The sequence below is a fragment of the Rhinatrema bivittatum genome, chromosome 17 (assembly GCF_901001135.1).
Source record: "Rhinatrema bivittatum chromosome 17, aRhiBiv1.1, whole genome shotgun sequence".
Lineage (NCBI taxonomy): Eukaryota > Metazoa > Chordata > Amphibia > Gymnophiona > Rhinatrematidae > Rhinatrema > Rhinatrema bivittatum.
Genome location: NC_042631.1, coordinates 18,941,377 through 18,957,818, shown reverse-complemented (window position 1 = coordinate 18,957,818; position 16,442 = coordinate 18,941,377). Strand labels below are relative to the sequence as shown.

Below are 16,442 nucleotides of genomic sequence, written 5' to 3'. Positions count from 1 at the left end.
CATAGCCTTGGTTAAAAAGTATTTTAAATATATTTTTTGGTAAAGAGGCATAGTAAATGACTAGCCCTCCCTTTTTTTCCCCCCCTTTAGTTTTGCTTTTTCGCAGACATATATTATACATCTATAGTGCCCAAAATATAGTTGAAAGCAGTACAGTCGGAGTGCATGAATTTTTCATTGCTCAAGCCAGCAGTATAGATTCCATGAAGCCTGGCCAAATGATCGCTCTAGGTCAGAAAAAACATTTCAGAGGGGAGTATGATTCCCTCTCACACCCCTTTCCTTAAACCTATTGCCCTGAACTTAGGGTCCCAGACTGATGCCCGTAAGAACCCCAACTCCAGCAGTTGGCGTCCTCCCAAGTTGGAAGGCTCTCTTAAGGATGCTAGGTTTGAACTCCTGCCCTGCATTCTAATCCGCAGCGGATCCCTGGAGTGTGAGTGAGCTCTGAGCTTTGACCAGCGCTTCCAGTCACCTTTGTGTTATGGTGTCGTGATTTCATAAGGTCCCAGCTTAGTCAATTGTCCAAAGAAAAATTCTACTAAGTGCCGAGACCAGAACTATATCCACTGGGAGCCCTTTCTGTAGTTTCGTTGTCTGTAATGAACATATGTAAATATGTTTTGGGGAAAGGGTCCTTTTTATTTTCTTCCCTTTTAGTCTTTTCTTTTTTTTTTGTTATCCTGCTATATCTTCTGTGTTTTATATAAAAAGAATATTACAGGCAGTGACATACAGACAGAAAAGAAGCCGCCATCTTCTTGTTGCCGAGTCTCACGCCTTCCATGACGCATTGTAAATGTCAGAGCTCGGAGCGTGCTTGTATGTCTGACACAGGGAGCAAGGATTCTGCAAACAAACTATTTGTTGCAGTTTAGAAGTTGAACGTTTTGGATGTCTCTTGCTATTTTCTAAGAAAAGAAATAGTTTACGAAACTTGCTAAGTATTGTAATCGTGTTAGGTTCCTTTGTCAGGTCTTGGCGACGTGCTGTCCCATTCGTGTTAGTCAAGTTGAGTGTGTGTGTGTTGAGGGTGAACTGGGATGAGCTGGTGCTTCCTCCCACTCATCCCTGCAGAAGGCACACCGAGATGGTTGGTCACAGTCCATACGAGGACATGAAATTTGGCGCTTCAGATTTCTCAAATAAACATGGCTGCCTCGAAGTTGAGCCCATTACCGGCAATGACCAAGATCACAAGAGCTGTACCTGAAATATGGAGCACTTTTGAATTAAATTCAAAGCGTACAAAATAAATAAATAAAAAAAACAAACATTGGGAGGCCTTTGCTTTAAGGAGAGTCTCCTTCAGCCTCCATGAAGGCAGCTTTCAAACTCTGCCCAGAAGTATGAAAGTTTTTTTTTTACTCGCAGATTTTACATCAGTTTTCAAAGATAAGTACCCTTTGAAAATTTGAATCGGAAAAAGTACGCACACAGACCTGCTCCTGTTATTTGTGCGGGGACTTTATCCAGCAAAATAGTGTTTGAGTGCTAACCCCCACTCAGACTTCTCCCCCCCCCCCCCCCTCCCCAAATGCATAAAAGAGTGCCTGTCTTAGCACCATGTGCTTACTTTAACATGCAGATAAGGAAGGCAATTTTCAAAGACCCTCTTTCTGGGCACAAAACACTTGTTTTATGCATGGAAATGGCTTTGAAAAATTGTCCTCTGTAAGTACAAAAGGCTTTGAAGTCAGTTTTCAGGGCTGAAAAAATAGTGGAGAAATCTTTTTTTTTTTTAATGGAAAGAGCATCAAAGAACAATGACCAGGGATAACCAGGTTAATATAATCAGGTGCAGGCCCAGAGCATTGCATATGATCCGTAATGTGCAGAATGCTCTTCTGCTTTGGAGAAGCATTCTTATCCCATACTGTGTGGTTGACCCCCACACTCCCCTTCCCTTCGGGAGAGGTGCAAGATGGATAATAGTTTTTATGCGATAAAAAAAAAAAAATAGCCTTGAAGCTGCAGTAAATATACATTATATAAAATGATTATTAGTACTAGTCTAACACATTGTCATGTTTGCCTTTAAGTGTTCAGTATCGACAATAAGAGAAAAGACATTTCTAGTAGCTTGAATGCTTTTTCCATTTTTATTCATCACTTTTTAAATTTCTTACGAAGAGAAACAGGTTAAAAATGTGATTGTGTGAAAGAATAAATAGACATAGGTAATTAAAATCAATTTTCTTCTGAGCACTTTTCCGTGTATAGGTAAGGCTAATGGAAATGCATTTTGGCCTCCAGCATAAATATATCTGCATGTTTGCTTCTCAGCAACTGAAGCTTTTTAAGTTTGTTTTGTATTTTTTTTTTTTTTTTTTGGTAGCTGTGCTTGTAGCTGCACATGGTAGGATTTTTCATTCTAGTGCATTCATTAAGACTGAGTGTACTTGTCACTTTGAAGGATCAAACGGCGAAGGACAAAGCGCTCCAGCACATGGCGGCTATGTCATCCGCCCAGATAGTATCAGCCACTGCAATTCACAACAAGCTGGGCCTGCCGGGCATCCCACGCCCAACGTTTCCTGCGGCACCTGGGGTAAGTCACTCATCGAGCTCAATTCTGTATCATAAACCAAGCAGATCTGATGCAAATATTTGCAGTCCATTAAAGAAGGCAGCCTGCGGGCGTTATCTTGCTGGTATGCGATGGTGACGTTCCAGATGAACTGCCAGATGTTCCTCTAGAAACAGAACTGTTTAAGGCTGCAAGGTCCACTTAGGGTGCCTCAGAACTTATCCTGTCGCGTGCTTTACCTTCGTGTCCTTGTGGCGAAGGATCATCCGTGTTAATCCCATAAATCCTGTTACTGTTTTGGCTCTTACTGTGAGGCTGTTGTATGTGGCACCTACCCTTTCTGTGAAGAAATATTTCCTTGTTAACTCTGAAGCTACCCATTTTGAGCCGCAGGTAATGACGTCTTCCAGAACTTCCTTTCAACTGGAAAATGCTTCTTGGGAAACATTTGATTGAAATATTTGAATATCTCTAATATTCCCCCTCTTCCTGCTCCTCTCTTCTAAGTTATACGTGATTAGGTAACATGTACCTTGCTTTTCAAGACGCATGCTACAGATTCTATAACATTTTAGTAGACCTTTTCCGGACTACTTCTGTCTATATCTTTTTGCAATTATGGCCTTCAAAATGGGGCACAGTATTTTAGTTGAAGTCTCACCAGTGGCCTGTACAGAGATTTGATCACCTTCCTTTTTTTTTTTCCTGCTAGTAATGACTTTTCCTGTGCAACCTAGCATTCTTCTAATTCTTACCGCTGCCTTGTCGCACAGTTTTTCTACTCTGAAATCATCAAATATGATCACGCTGATATTTCTGATGAGTGCACATGAGTACCATTGTCAAGCCTGCTTGGAGAGTGGCACATGTTGGTTACTCGCATACATGCTGGTTATCGGCGAGTCCCTTGCTTTAAGCTCATGAATCTGCAGGGGACAGAGCTAAACAGAGGGAAAGCTTCTGTGCTCCCTAGTGTTGATTAGCATTCCGTTTAAACCTTGGCTGCTAGATGCCAGTTAGTTGAGTTTTGTGGTTAGCTGAGTAAGTGGATAATGGACCTTGTACTGTATCTCACCCCTTCATTCGCAGTGCTCTTTAATTTCTGCATGTCTGCATATTAAATCTTAGTTGCCATACCCTAAACAGTTTCTCAAGTTTTTTTTTCTATTGCACCGCATTTATTTTCTTTTTTTTAAACTCCATCTAGAGCATCCACTCTATTTTACATCTTCGTTTGATCTGCAGAAAGACAAATCTTACCTGCCAATCGGAGCCAGGGCTGGAATCCTGGCATCGTTATCTTTCATTCACAAGCACTTGGGGAATGTGCATCTAGTGTGGTCATTGCAGTGATGGTCCTGAGACATGCACTAAGGCGCCTTCCAGAACCCTGCAATCATTGATCCCAAGTCCGGCCATGAGTTGTGTGTGTGTGTTGAGCATGACACCCTCCTCCCACCCCCTGGGTCAACCCCAGGTTGACCCAGGCAGCAGTTCAGGGATTGAGCCCGGAACTTTCCGCACAACAGTGTTCGGCGCTATCACCGCGCCAGTCCGCCTATCATCCAAATTTGAATCCAGTTTACTGCTCTTAAGTCCCACCCCTAACCTGCCCAGCTTATTTGTGCGTCAAAAGCCTTGGCTCTTAAATGTACCATTTCCAGTACATGCCCCAGTTCTAATTCTCTGCTTACCAAGTCAAAGCAGTTGGATCATGTTTGTTTGACCCGACCTTCCTCTGGCAGAAACCATGCTGGCTTGAATCCTATAACCTGCCGGGATTCAAGATATTCCACTGTCCTTCCCTTTATTAATTTATCGTCCTAGTGATCAGAGCGATTGTCCTGTTAATCGGCTGCTTCCCTGTTTCCACATGGGAAGGGGGAGTGTCTGCACGTCTTCACTACTCTGGAACCCTTCCTCTCTGCTGGCAGTGATCGATAAGAACCATCGGCAGAGCTTGCAGAACTTCTCTAAGCTCCTTTAATATCCTAGGATGTGCCCCATCTGGCTCCACGTCCTTGCCCACTTTCGGTTTTCCTAGTTGCATGTAAATCCTCTCCTTTGAAAAATGACCGGTGTCTATTCCTCTGCCATGTGTCCTGCTGTTTCTTCTAAAGCTCCTCCTTTGTCCGCTGGAATCCCACCTACCCGACCCATGCCGCATCTTCTCAACTGGTTCTGTCCCTCCGTCTCTTTTACCTGATGTTATCCCCCTCTCTTCCTCCCGATGTCACCTGTGATGCTGTCTTGTAGGGATGTGAATCTGTACTGGACTAGTTTCCGGTACCGATTTCAGGTAAAAACCGCGGGAAATCTTCATTCCCGCGATTCTTACCCGTTTTAATTGGCTGTGTTGTGCCGAAAAAAAAAACAAAACACCCCGACCCTTTAAATTTAATCCTTTCGCATCTCCCTCCTTCCCCCCAAAAATTTTTAAAGTACCTGGTGGTCCAGCGGGGGTCCCGGGAGCGATCTCCCGCGCTTGGGCCATCGGCCGCCACTAATCAAAATGGCGCTGATTGCCCTTTGCCCTTAGCATGTGACAGGGTATCCATGCCATTGGCCGGCCCCTGTCACATGGTAGGAGCACAGGATGGCGCAAAAGGATTAAATTTAAAGGGTCTGGGTGGGTTTGGGGTTTATTTTTAAGTGCCCTTTCTTCCTGCCCCCCCCCCCCCCCTCAAAACGATAAGAGAACCCCACGAAAAATTTCATGGGGTTTTCCTATCGGGGTCGGGGGGGCCCCCCGAATTCTGACAAGTTTGAAAATATCTTCCGATATTTTCAATCGTCAGAAAAACGATTCACATCCCCTACTGTCTTGCTCTCCCCTTTCTGCTGCCGCCCCTTCTCTCTTTCCTGATGGTGCCTGTTCCCCCCCCCCCCCCCCTCCCTCTGCAGTGTTGCTGCTGTCCATTTCCCCGGTTTCCGGTGATCCTCGTTTAAAGCCCGCCTCAGCAGGTTTGCCAGTCCGTTTTGGAAGAAGCATCTCTGCTCAGTATTTGTGGAATGTCATCCTAATTAGAATGAATGAAAAATTGCACGGTGCACGTGCTTCCTTGCGGCTTTCATCTCCTGCTTCAGAAACTTGACATAGTGGTGGGCCATTATGAAAATAGTCACCCAGTATGCACTGTTATGACCGGCTATGCTTAGCTTGTGAGGTTTTTCGGGGTTTGTTTTTTTTTGGACGTCAAAAAAAAAAATCTTTGCCTCCGGATTTGACATACCATCGTGTTTTGACGACGCAAAAATGACGCTAACCCGATTTTTAAAGAAAAATGATCAGTTTTAGAAGCTGGTCATTTCCTGCTTCCCACTTTTGAAGGAAGAAAGCCGTAAATTGTAAAACCGAGGCCTGGCTGGTTGTGGAAGGGTGGGTGCATGCCATGCTGTGCACAGCAGCGATTGGTGAAAATGAATGTGGTGTGCAGCGTCGGCGTGCTGCAGTAACTTTCTGATCGGAGGAGGCCCTGCACGATGAGCAGCCTCTTGCCTGAAGCAAGGGTTACGTAAACATGGGGGTAAAATACATCAGGACTACCCCTTACCCTCCCCCCCCCTCAAAACAACTCAATTGCCAGATTTTTTTTTTATATAGGGGGGAGGGGAAGGAGGTCAGAAAAGCACCAGGGTTTGGCTTTAATCTTTGGTTGTAATATTGTGCAAAGGATTCACTTTCAAAGCCATTTATCCGGGTAAAATGGCCCTGACTGAAGATTGCCTTCCACTGCTCAGCTAGGAGTACACGCCTGCACCCCACAGGAAAAAGAGGCCTCCCCCATAGACGAGTTTCAGGTTGGGGGGAGGTAAATGGGATGCATGCATGGGATGTTTAAATGTGCACATGTTCCTCCCCCAGCGCAGACGGGGAATTCATTTGCTAGTTTTCAAAGGAAAAGTGGGCACAATGTTTTCCTTTTAAAAACTGGCAGAAATATACCCGTGCTAAAAGTGCCCGAGCAGCTTTGCAGACCACGCGGGCTAGTCCAAAATTACCCCCGCAGAGGGTAATTTTTAAACATCCTGCAGAGCTCATGCTGCAAATACGCACATAGGGCTAGATTTTAAAAGCCCTGCACGCCGGCGCGCCTATGTCCTGGGACTTCGTAAAAGGGGCGGGAGGGGGCGTGGTGACGGTTCGGGGGCGGGCCGGGAGTGCAGTCCTAGAGGCGTAACTTGCCCAACAAAGGTGGGGGGGGGGGATTTAGGTAGGGCCGGGAGGTGGATTAGGTAGGGGAAGGGAGGAGAAGGTGGGGGGGCACGGAAGGAACGTTCCCTCCGAGGCCGCTCCGATTTTGGAGCGGCCTCGGAGGGAACGGAGGCAGGCTGTGCGGCTCGGCGCGCACAGGCTGCCGATTTTGGGCAGCCTTGCGCACGCCAACCCCGGATTTTATAAGATTCGCGCGGCTACGTGCGTATCTTATAAAATCCGGCGTACTTTTTAAAGATCTACCTCATAAGTTACACTTCCACTCCTAAGGCTCCTTTGGAAATTTTCCTGTCCTCAAAATCTGCCCCCCCGCCCCCCCCACACACACACAAGCTGTGTGTGTGGGGGGGGGGGGCAGCTGTGTGTGTGTGGGGGGGGGGGGGGCTGTTTATGCATGAAATTTTCCCTGAATGTTTAGGTGCCTACAAAGACTGCACTTGCATCCAGACTGTGCCCCCCCCCATGAATGCCTTAGCTCTGTCTGTGTAAACTTAGGCGTGAACAAGACCTATAGGTTTACCTGCATATCGAGCAAGCAGTTTTCTAGAAGACCACTTCTGTGCATAAAACGCTGTTTTATCCACAGACGGCCCTTTGAAAATTATCCCTTAATGTATACAATAATGATTATTTGTGTAATAATCTAACTTTAGAATTTTATTTTTTTTTTACTAGTCGGGGTGAACATAAGTCACGTACAGTAGCAAAATGAGTGTAGTGGCTAATCTTGCCAGCGAGTGTTGTCCAGCAGTTTTGTGTTAATCTAGGAATATCCAGGAATTATGTGTATCATGTTCCACAGAGCTGCATCTTTTTTTTTTTTTCCCCCCCTTGTTTTTCAACTTAGTTTTTCATATTCCCGTTTCTGACAACAGAAGGCTGGTTCGTCTGTTGTACGATACACCCTCTAACCCATACTTGTTCCAATTTGTCTTCTGATTTCCCAGTTGCCCTTGAAGAAATAATTAGATTTTATCAAACAATCAAAGTGTAATCATGGGACAGTACTTCACGTTAGAAAATTCTTAATATGATTTTTGTGTGTGTATATGCATGTGAATATATAATCAAAGGTATAGTTAATGAAGATGGCACATACAGCAGTGACATTTCTGATTTGTTTCCCTAGTTCTGGCCGGGAATGATACAGACAGGGCAACCTGGATCTTCACAAGAGTAAGTCTGAAAAGAAAGGAAAGTAGCTTAGATATCTTTGCATTTCACGGGGGAGGGGTGTAAAATGTGTGAGATGCTGGGTGCCACGATGGATGGTAAAGCAAATAAAGGAACAGTCATTTTGGGGAAAAATACCTGTGGTGATGGAAGAGAGTGTATTGTATTCTGTTTTATGTCTGTGTTTCATATGTTGTCATTTTATGATCTTTGCACAAATTAAAGCAGGAGTTTGGAGTGCATGAGAAACTGCTGTGGTGAAGACCAGGGCCTGATTTAAGATGAAGGGCAGGTTCCTTCCCCACCTCCACCCCGAGACTGGAGAGTGGGAGAAGTTTCCAGTTTTGGGGGCACCTTCTTCAAAGTTCAGCGCCATAGGAGCCAGGCCTATGTGGAAATCCAGCGCAGGCAAAAGACGCGGTGTTGGCAACCTTTGTAGTCACAGAAGGGAAGGCCACAAATCAGTTTGGTGTTTGGGGTAGCATAAGGATCTATTCAGTCAGGATCTGTTGGAAACTTATTTACGTTTTACCAAACAGCAGCTGTCATAAAAGAAGAAATGCGCAAGATATTTAGCATAAAAGAAAAAGAAACTTGCATGAAGTGGCAGAAATATAACATTTTTAGAACGTCCCCTCTTACAATCAAATTATTGCAAATATATATATGCATATTTGTGTCTGAGTGTTGCTAGAGATGAGGGCATGCATGTGGACAAATAGGCATTGGTGGGCATGTATAAGAGGACAGCAGGGGGGTTAATGGGGCTTCTAAGTGAGCACCCCCTCTCTTGCATTACAAGTAATCTTTTTGTTCCAGCCATGATGATGAATAAATATGTATCGTTTTCAGAAAATATCTCACATGTTTGCAAAACTCTCCCCCCCTCCTTTTTTTTTTTCACCCCCAGTGTAAAGCCATTCGTTCAGCAAACCTATCCTATCCAGCCAACAATAACTGCACCTATTTCAGGTAATGCTAGCCTTTTTTTTTTTAAATTATTATTTCCATAAGCAATGTCTCATTGCAAGGCTTTCCAAATCTGTCCTGGGGATGCAGCAGCCGGTCAGGTTTTCAAAATATCCACAGTGAATATGTATGATATGTTTGTGTACATTTGAGTCCTAGCAAATGTTAATTTATTATTGCATTTACATTTATTGTAGATATGCAAAAAAAACCAAACCCACCAGCTTTGGAATAACTAAAGTTTGGGAAGCTCAGTCTTATTGTCTTCATATTAAACAGTACTCTTATGCTCCAGCATGTATGAGTTGGGGTCTGCAGCTAAGCAATGATTTTAGGACGCCTATGCAATGGAGTCTGGCCCAGGAAGTACATTTCCTTGTAAAATATTAAGACACTGTGGTGGGCTGCCTCAGGGCTGGCAGTGTTAATGCTTTGCCATGCCGGAAACCTGAGTTCAGCTCTAGCTTCTGCCGCTTGGGGCTGGCTGGGGATGCTGCGAAGGCGGTGTTCACAGCTGTTTTGGGAGTCGAGACATCTCGGCCATTGCTCGCTGTTGACACCCACTAGCTGGACTTTAATGTGCACGGGTAGCAGATTGCAGCTGGTAGCCGTGGTTTGTGGTCCCTAAGCCCAAAGACTGTTGCTGATGCAGTGACTGTACGAGGTGGGGGAGGGAAAAGCTTAAAACAGGGGGAGGGGAGACCGCCAGGGAGTTGTGAATTAAAGGCTCATGGTGCCCGGTCCCCAACAGAGATCAGTTCTTATTGAGCTGGAAGTTCAAAAGAAGAAGAAGAAACTGCCGGGCCAAAAAAAAAAAAAAAGATTTTGACAACAAGAATAATGATAGTCAATCAACCAGGACCTGATTATAATCTCTAGGTAACATGGAGTGAGATTAGCAACTTTACAGTACGTTTTATCATTTCTGAGTTCTGTGAGCGAAGACCACGATGGTGGTGCCAGTATTGCACAGTAATCTGTTTTTCGAAACCTTTTTCCCCTTTTCTAGGGTGATTGCCTAGATTGATGCACAAGTCCCTTAGACGGCTGAGGGCTGGGGGTGGGGGGATAGTAGTGGGAGGAGTCTTCTTGACACTGAGCCTGTCTGTGGTTGGGCCATGGTGCTTCATCACCCAGCAGCCATTTTGCTACAGCTCAAGAACTGTATAAATAGTGATTTGTTGTAGTAATGTGGAAAGAGGTTGGGTTTGGGTAAGAAAATTACAAAGTTACTTAAACCAATTGAAAATAGGAAAGAGTAGTTTAAAAAAAAAAAAGTAACTGTTTGTGAAATGTGTAAGATGATGTATGTTTAATGTTGTAAACCAGAGAGATCAACAGGCTTGGATGTAGAGGATGATAAATGTAACAAAACATGGGGAAAAAAAATATTGCCATTACACTAAAGCTTGTTCTCTCCTCCTTTGAGGGAGAGACAGTAAAAAGGCATTTAGATCTTGATTTATCTCATGGTTATTTAAAAGCTGCATTACTGTAGTTAAATAATCAGCAGTTCTTACTCTGACTGCAGGTCGCTGGTGTGCCAGGGAGTCTGTACTAGCATCAGATTCAGGAAACACTATTCCCAACCACAAAAATTCATAATTTCCTCTCTCCTGCTCGCACCACCTAAGGAAGTATACCCAGCTGCTGTTTCAGTCAAATTAGCACACAGGATATAAAAGTCTCTGAGATGGCAAGTGGCAGGTGCCTAGAGGAATTGTATGAAAGAGAGAGAGAATGTAGAATGGCCTATTCTTTGTCATACTCTATTTTTTTTTTTTTTCAACAGTCGTGGTTCATTGACATCCTCAACCTCAGGTTTGCGTTCCACATTTAATGTTTGGTTATTTAGATTTATGAACCACCCTTCCAGCAGAACCTGGCAGAAATGTTGTTGAAAGGTTACAATAAATATTAAAAACAGACATGTAATAATACAAAAAACAAACACACACTAAATATTATAGATGAGAAAACTGGCCAAAGAGAATCTAACCTAAAATGGATCCTCTCTGGCCTGATTTCTCAATTTCTCATATTTAGGATGATTTTGTAGTTTTATTGTCGTGATTACCTGTCATTAATATTTGTTATAACTGTCTTAATATTTCTGTGTACAAAAATTCTGTTTAATTCTGTTGTGATCTTTTATTGTTTTGATGCAGTTACTTTTTGGAGTTCATGCTTTTAGTGTACTGATTTAGCTTTTAATTTTGTATATGCTCTTTATGTTCTACTTTTTCAATCATTTTGGTTTAACAAAGCTTTATATTTTGGTTGGGTTTTAGATAGGCAGTAATTACATGCTTTAGATATCTAAAACCTAAAGGAAATATACAACTTAGTTGAGCCCAAAAAAAGCAGAGCATAAGAACTGATGCACATGCAACCTAAACTAGAATAATACTAAAAGCAAGGAAATCCAAAAAGTTATCATCCCATCATAAAACCAATAAAAGATAAGAGAAATAAATAGAACCCATCAAGGAACAAATGGATGTGCAAATGGGTTAGAGGTCAAAATTAAAGAGCCAAGATTTTGTTTTAACTTTCTAAATTGCAGGTAATTTTGTTAAGCAAGCTTCTTTTGGAAAATTCTGATGGACCATAAGCTTGTGTAAACATTTTTGAATTGGAATTTAGAGATTGTTTACCTTCAAAATAAATCAAACATATCTGTTAACAGGTTTTGAGCCTGCTTCAGCTCCAGCTCCATCAGTTCCCGCGTGGCAAGGTCGATCCATTGGAACAACCAAACTTAGGCTGGTTGAGTTTTCAGCTTTCTTGGAACAACAAAGAGACTCGGATTCAGTAGGTGTTATCAAAAGATTCTTCTTATGCATTAATAATTTTTCTTGTAGGCCTTCGAAGCTTCCTGTCGCAAATTATTCAATTTAATTACTTTTGGGGGTTCGGTTTCCACGTGTCCATTTTCTTTCCTTGGTTTTATAGGAAACCATTGGTAGCTTACCATCAATAACAGTGATATGTATTGGTGGCTATGGTATCACAGAAAAAGCTTTCTTCCAATCTGACAGGATGCACCTTGTTATGGAAACAAATTTCTATTAAATGAGTATTTGCTCATGAGAACGTTTTAGTTTGATTTTGAGGGCTTTGTTACAAGATTAGACTCTGCTCATAGTTTATACTGAACATGTCTATCAAATGCCAGGAATTGTTATAGCGAGGTTAAATAATTTCTTTCTCAGTGTTTGGATATTTTTGTGAAAAGAGATCCACATGTTACTTTAATAGAACAAGCAGTGCAGTATGTTAACAAAATCAATCAAACATTTGACTGTTAATTTTTTTAAAATATTTTATAATTTGCTGATAGTGAACACTAGGAGCTCCTTTTTGTTGAGTGGAGGAAAAAAACATGTTTAGTTACTTTCCGAAATGAAAGAAGACTTATGAGGTTACTATGTCTGTGTGTTTGTGAGTGTATGTCCCATCCACTAATAAATTTTGAGTTTGTTATCCTGCCCACACCAAATTTTCAGGACATTTCAGGGGGATTATGATGACTCTGAGAGGGGGTGGCTTTTTTTTTTTCCAGATCCATGCAGACCGTGAATATGCGCACACGCCCCAGAAAATAGGATCCTTTAATTTTGTGTGGAGCTTCTTGTTAAAAGTTGAAAGGTATATACGGCTGTATAGATTTAGATTTATGAATCTTTATTGGCATGACAATTCATCCATGTGCTGCTGCAGTAATACCAGAGTGTTTAAAAGGAAATAATGTCAAAACGCAGATGAGAAATACGACGATTTCAGGGTTCTCGGGATGTTCAGTATTGCCTCTAGTCAGATTTCTGGCCCAGTGACAGGATATGACACATTTTGCTGATATGTCTGCTTCTCCTTGTTCACTGAGGATTACTCAGGAGTTTTTGTTTTCCTGCTCATTCTTTTGTGGGAAGTCTTTTATTTACTCTGTCATCTTTGTACCCAAATTGACTTGGCATGCCATGCATAAACTATTAACTATCTGCCTGTCATCTGCTAGATCTTGGCCAACAGATAATTGATTAGCCCTCAATTTGGATAAAACTAAAATCTTGATTTTGAGTAGATTCCCCTCTGCTGAAGCCCCATTTGCCTTTGAGTTTGAAGTTCTACAATACTGTTATTTTCACACTTTCCTAATTTAGCAGGTGACCTGGACTTGAATCATCAGTGAAACCTCATTTGAGAGCTCTTGTATGGGCCTCTTTCCCCAAGTTTCACGTGCTACACAGGTTAAAGTTCCTGCTTGCTGATGATGATTTTTTTGCTCAGTGTTGCAGGTGTTCCTGCTTACCAGGATTCATTATTGTAATTTGTTGTGTACAGGACTCCCTAACACTTCGTTGAGAGCTTTACAAATTGTGCAGAATTCTGCCACAAATATTCTTATAGACAGCAATTCCTTCTGCTCATGTAAGCCCCTGTACTTCGAGCTCTACATTGGTTGCCTGACAAGCACCACATCGCCATGTTGATTCATAAGTTGTTAAACAGTACCATAGCGCCTTGGATTAGCGTAATTTTATGCATGTATGTTCCCACACGCACGTTGTGCTCTGCAAATCATGGTCTTTTTTGGAGGTTTCATCGGTCCAAATTGTCCATCTGGCAGAGGCGTATCACCTAGCGTTTTCCTTTGCAGGCCCCCTGTCTCGGAACACCCTTGGTGATTACCTGCGGTCAACGACAGATTCCACATTATTTTAAAAAGCATTGAAAGCCTCTCTTTTTAAGAAGGTTTTTGGTGAAGTTGTTCTAGCAGAGGCCAGTTAAAACAGATTAGGAATACCAAGTGATGCTTTATATTTTGTTTCTTATGATGGGAAATAATATTTTTATGGGTCTTTAGTTTTATCAGTACTCCAGCACTTTTCAGTTCTCTGGTTTTTATTTTTTTTGTCTCTAATGTTTTGGGGGGTTTTATTGACTCTTTTTTTACTTTCTAGTTAGTTTGTTTACATGTTTTTGATTATATATGTTTTAATGTGAATGGTGGCAGGTGGAAATATAAGGGAGCATTTCAACTTGGCCACATTTTGGGATGGTTGAATAGAAGTGCATCTCTGAATGTATAACTTATATAAAGTCATAATGTAGTCAAAGGGTTTGTTTTTTTTAAACTAAAATTCCATTTAATTAAAATATATAGGCTTATTTTACATGTGGTATGCCTTGTGGTGTTTGTTCTTTCAAATATCGCATTTTAAATGGTTGTTGCACTGTAGAAAGTGCTGAGAAGGGCGACCAAAATAAGGGGCATGGAATGGCTCCTCTATGAGGAAAGGCTAAAGAGGTTAGGGTTGTTCAGCTTGGAGAAGAGTTGACTGAGGTGGTATATGATAGAGATCTACAAAATCAAGAAAGGACTTTGAACAGGTTAATGTAAATCGGTTTTTACTCTCTCAGATAATAGGACTGGGGGCATTCCATGAAGTTAGCAAGTAGCTCATTTAAAACAAATAGTTAAGCTCTGGAATTCATTGTTAGAGGATATGGTTATGGCAGTTAGTGTAGCAGGGTTTAAAAAAGGTTTGGATAAGTTCCTAGAGAAAGACGTCCATAAGCTGCTATTAATCAATAAGGGATAGGAGCTTGGGATCTGTTTAATGTTTGGGTACTTGCCAGGTACTTAGATTGCCTTGGATTGCCACTGGACACAGGATACTAGGCTTGATGGACTCTTGGTCTGACCCAGAATGGCATCTTATGTTCTTAAATGTTTAGCGTAGTCATAATTAATATTGAGTTTTGCTGGATTTAAGTCAATTAATAAAGAGTATATTTTTTTAAAACTACTTCTATGTATGTAAACTGCTCATATTCTAAATACAGAGATGGGAAGGACAAAATCCAGATTAGAGGATCTTGTAGTTGATGAAATGGACTCTTGATGCTTTTTTTTTTTATCTGAGGTTGATAGTTAAATTTTGCATAGAAGGAAAATTAAACAGTTTGCAATCTAATGTATATCAGTACAGCTTCTGAGTAACAAGTACAATCTCCACTTTTCTCTCCTTTTTCTCTCTAAGTGGGGTGGAGACTTCATTGCTTAAGTGTCCATGTCGCTTCCCAGCCAAAGTCCCGGATCACCCATGCCCTGCCCCCTACCTTCCCCCTTTTTTTTGGGGGGGGGGGCTTTCTCACTTGTGCGCTCACCGGGAGGTAGGCGCGTACACAGGCGGCTTTTTAAAACCCGCTCGGCGCACGCCGGGTCGGACATACCCGCGTGTCTCCTGGTTTAAATTTCACCCCTTAATTTAGATAGGGAGCTGTGATGTCAGACTGGCAATGTGCAATAGGTATGGCCCTGATTTTGCAAAATCCCTTAGGTTAGGTTCGCTAAGAGATCAGGATCTGGAGATATTACTGCTTGGAATGTAGAAACATTGTGGGGGGGCCAGTGAGCAGATACTTATGTAACCCTTAGTGGTGTGTTGTGTCCCCGGGGAACACAATCTTATCAGTAAATTCTGGGGCTGCTCTGGCTAACCATTCACTTAATCCCGGGGGGGGGGGGGGGACGGGACTCTCTTTATGGGGGAAAGCTCTCTCTTATGGCCCAGATGATGAAAGAAGGTCACCTGGGTGTGTGCTGTACTTTATGTGCTTCCCATGTGGTCAGACGACGGGACCAGGTCTGGGTGGTAAAGTGAAGTTTACTGACTCATAAAGTTACATTTAAGTCCATTTGTCCAAACTACGTCTGACTGTAGTTACAGGGTTTTCTTTCTGTGTGGGTAGGTGTCCTTGTTACAGACGTCTGGGTAGAGCCCATGCTGGTTATTAAATGCGCTTAATCTCCCAGCAGCTGCACTGTGGGAATCCTAGTGGAGGCTTTGCAAAACTCCTACCTTTAGATATCTTCTTTCCATGGATACCTTAGCCTGTCCTGATTCCTAGGGTGGAAGTCCGGGTGGGATCTCCTCCCTTTTCTACTTTCTTCCTTTGGTTCGGTTGCTCATTCTCCTCTGCTGTTACTGCAAGTGATTTCTCAGTGGAAAACTCTGGGGACCAGGTTATTCACTGCACTGAAATCCCAGTGGGGAAGGGGGATCCAGAAACCTCCCCCACTACTCTGTAGTTCCAAAGAATGCTTTTTAGTCTTAATCCGGACATCTTCTCTGTCCTTACCGTCTCTCGCAGCAGGAGCCATCACTGGTGTTTGCCTACCTAGTGAGTAGAGTAGGCTCAGAGGTCCCCTGAAGAGAGCCCCTTCACCCCAAAGGGGTATCAGGCTTAAATGTCTCTCTCTGTAAATTATAAGAAGGACCCTCAGGCAGGGAGTGCACGGTGAGGTGTCTCTTCTAAAATAAACTCCTTTGTACACCAGAGTGTACAAAAAATACATCTCTACTCTGCAGCTGCTCTGTCCTACTGAACCCCCTGAGTGTTAAAACGGCCGGGCTAAATAGCACTGAGACATCCAGTCAGAACCTCCAGGTGGGAGGGACTGAAGGGTATGGATGGCTCCCTCTCTAACAGGCCGATACAGTACAGTGCACTCCGATGGATACAGGGATAGTGGCATCTCTATCC

General features: G+C 42.7%; 1 protein-coding gene across 8 annotated transcripts in view; it reads left to right on the top strand.

Annotated features, from left to right (window-relative positions):
* TEAD1 (TEA domain transcription factor 1) overlaps positions 1 to 16,442 on the top strand; it is a 216,623-nt gene that overhangs the window by 171,570 nt on the left and 28,611 nt on the right. For all 8 annotated transcript variants that reach the window (XM_029582126.1, XM_029582129.1, XM_029582123.1 and 5 more), the window contains 4 exons: positions 2,417 to 2,551; positions 7,876 to 7,922; positions 8,830 to 8,891; positions 11,578 to 11,702. In XM_029582126.1, coding sequence (XP_029437986.1) covers positions 2,417 to 2,551; positions 7,876 to 7,922; positions 8,830 to 8,891; positions 11,578 to 11,702 — 369 coding nt within the window. The remainder of the gene's footprint in view (positions 1 to 2,416; positions 2,552 to 7,875; positions 7,923 to 8,829; positions 8,892 to 11,577; positions 11,703 to 16,442) is intronic.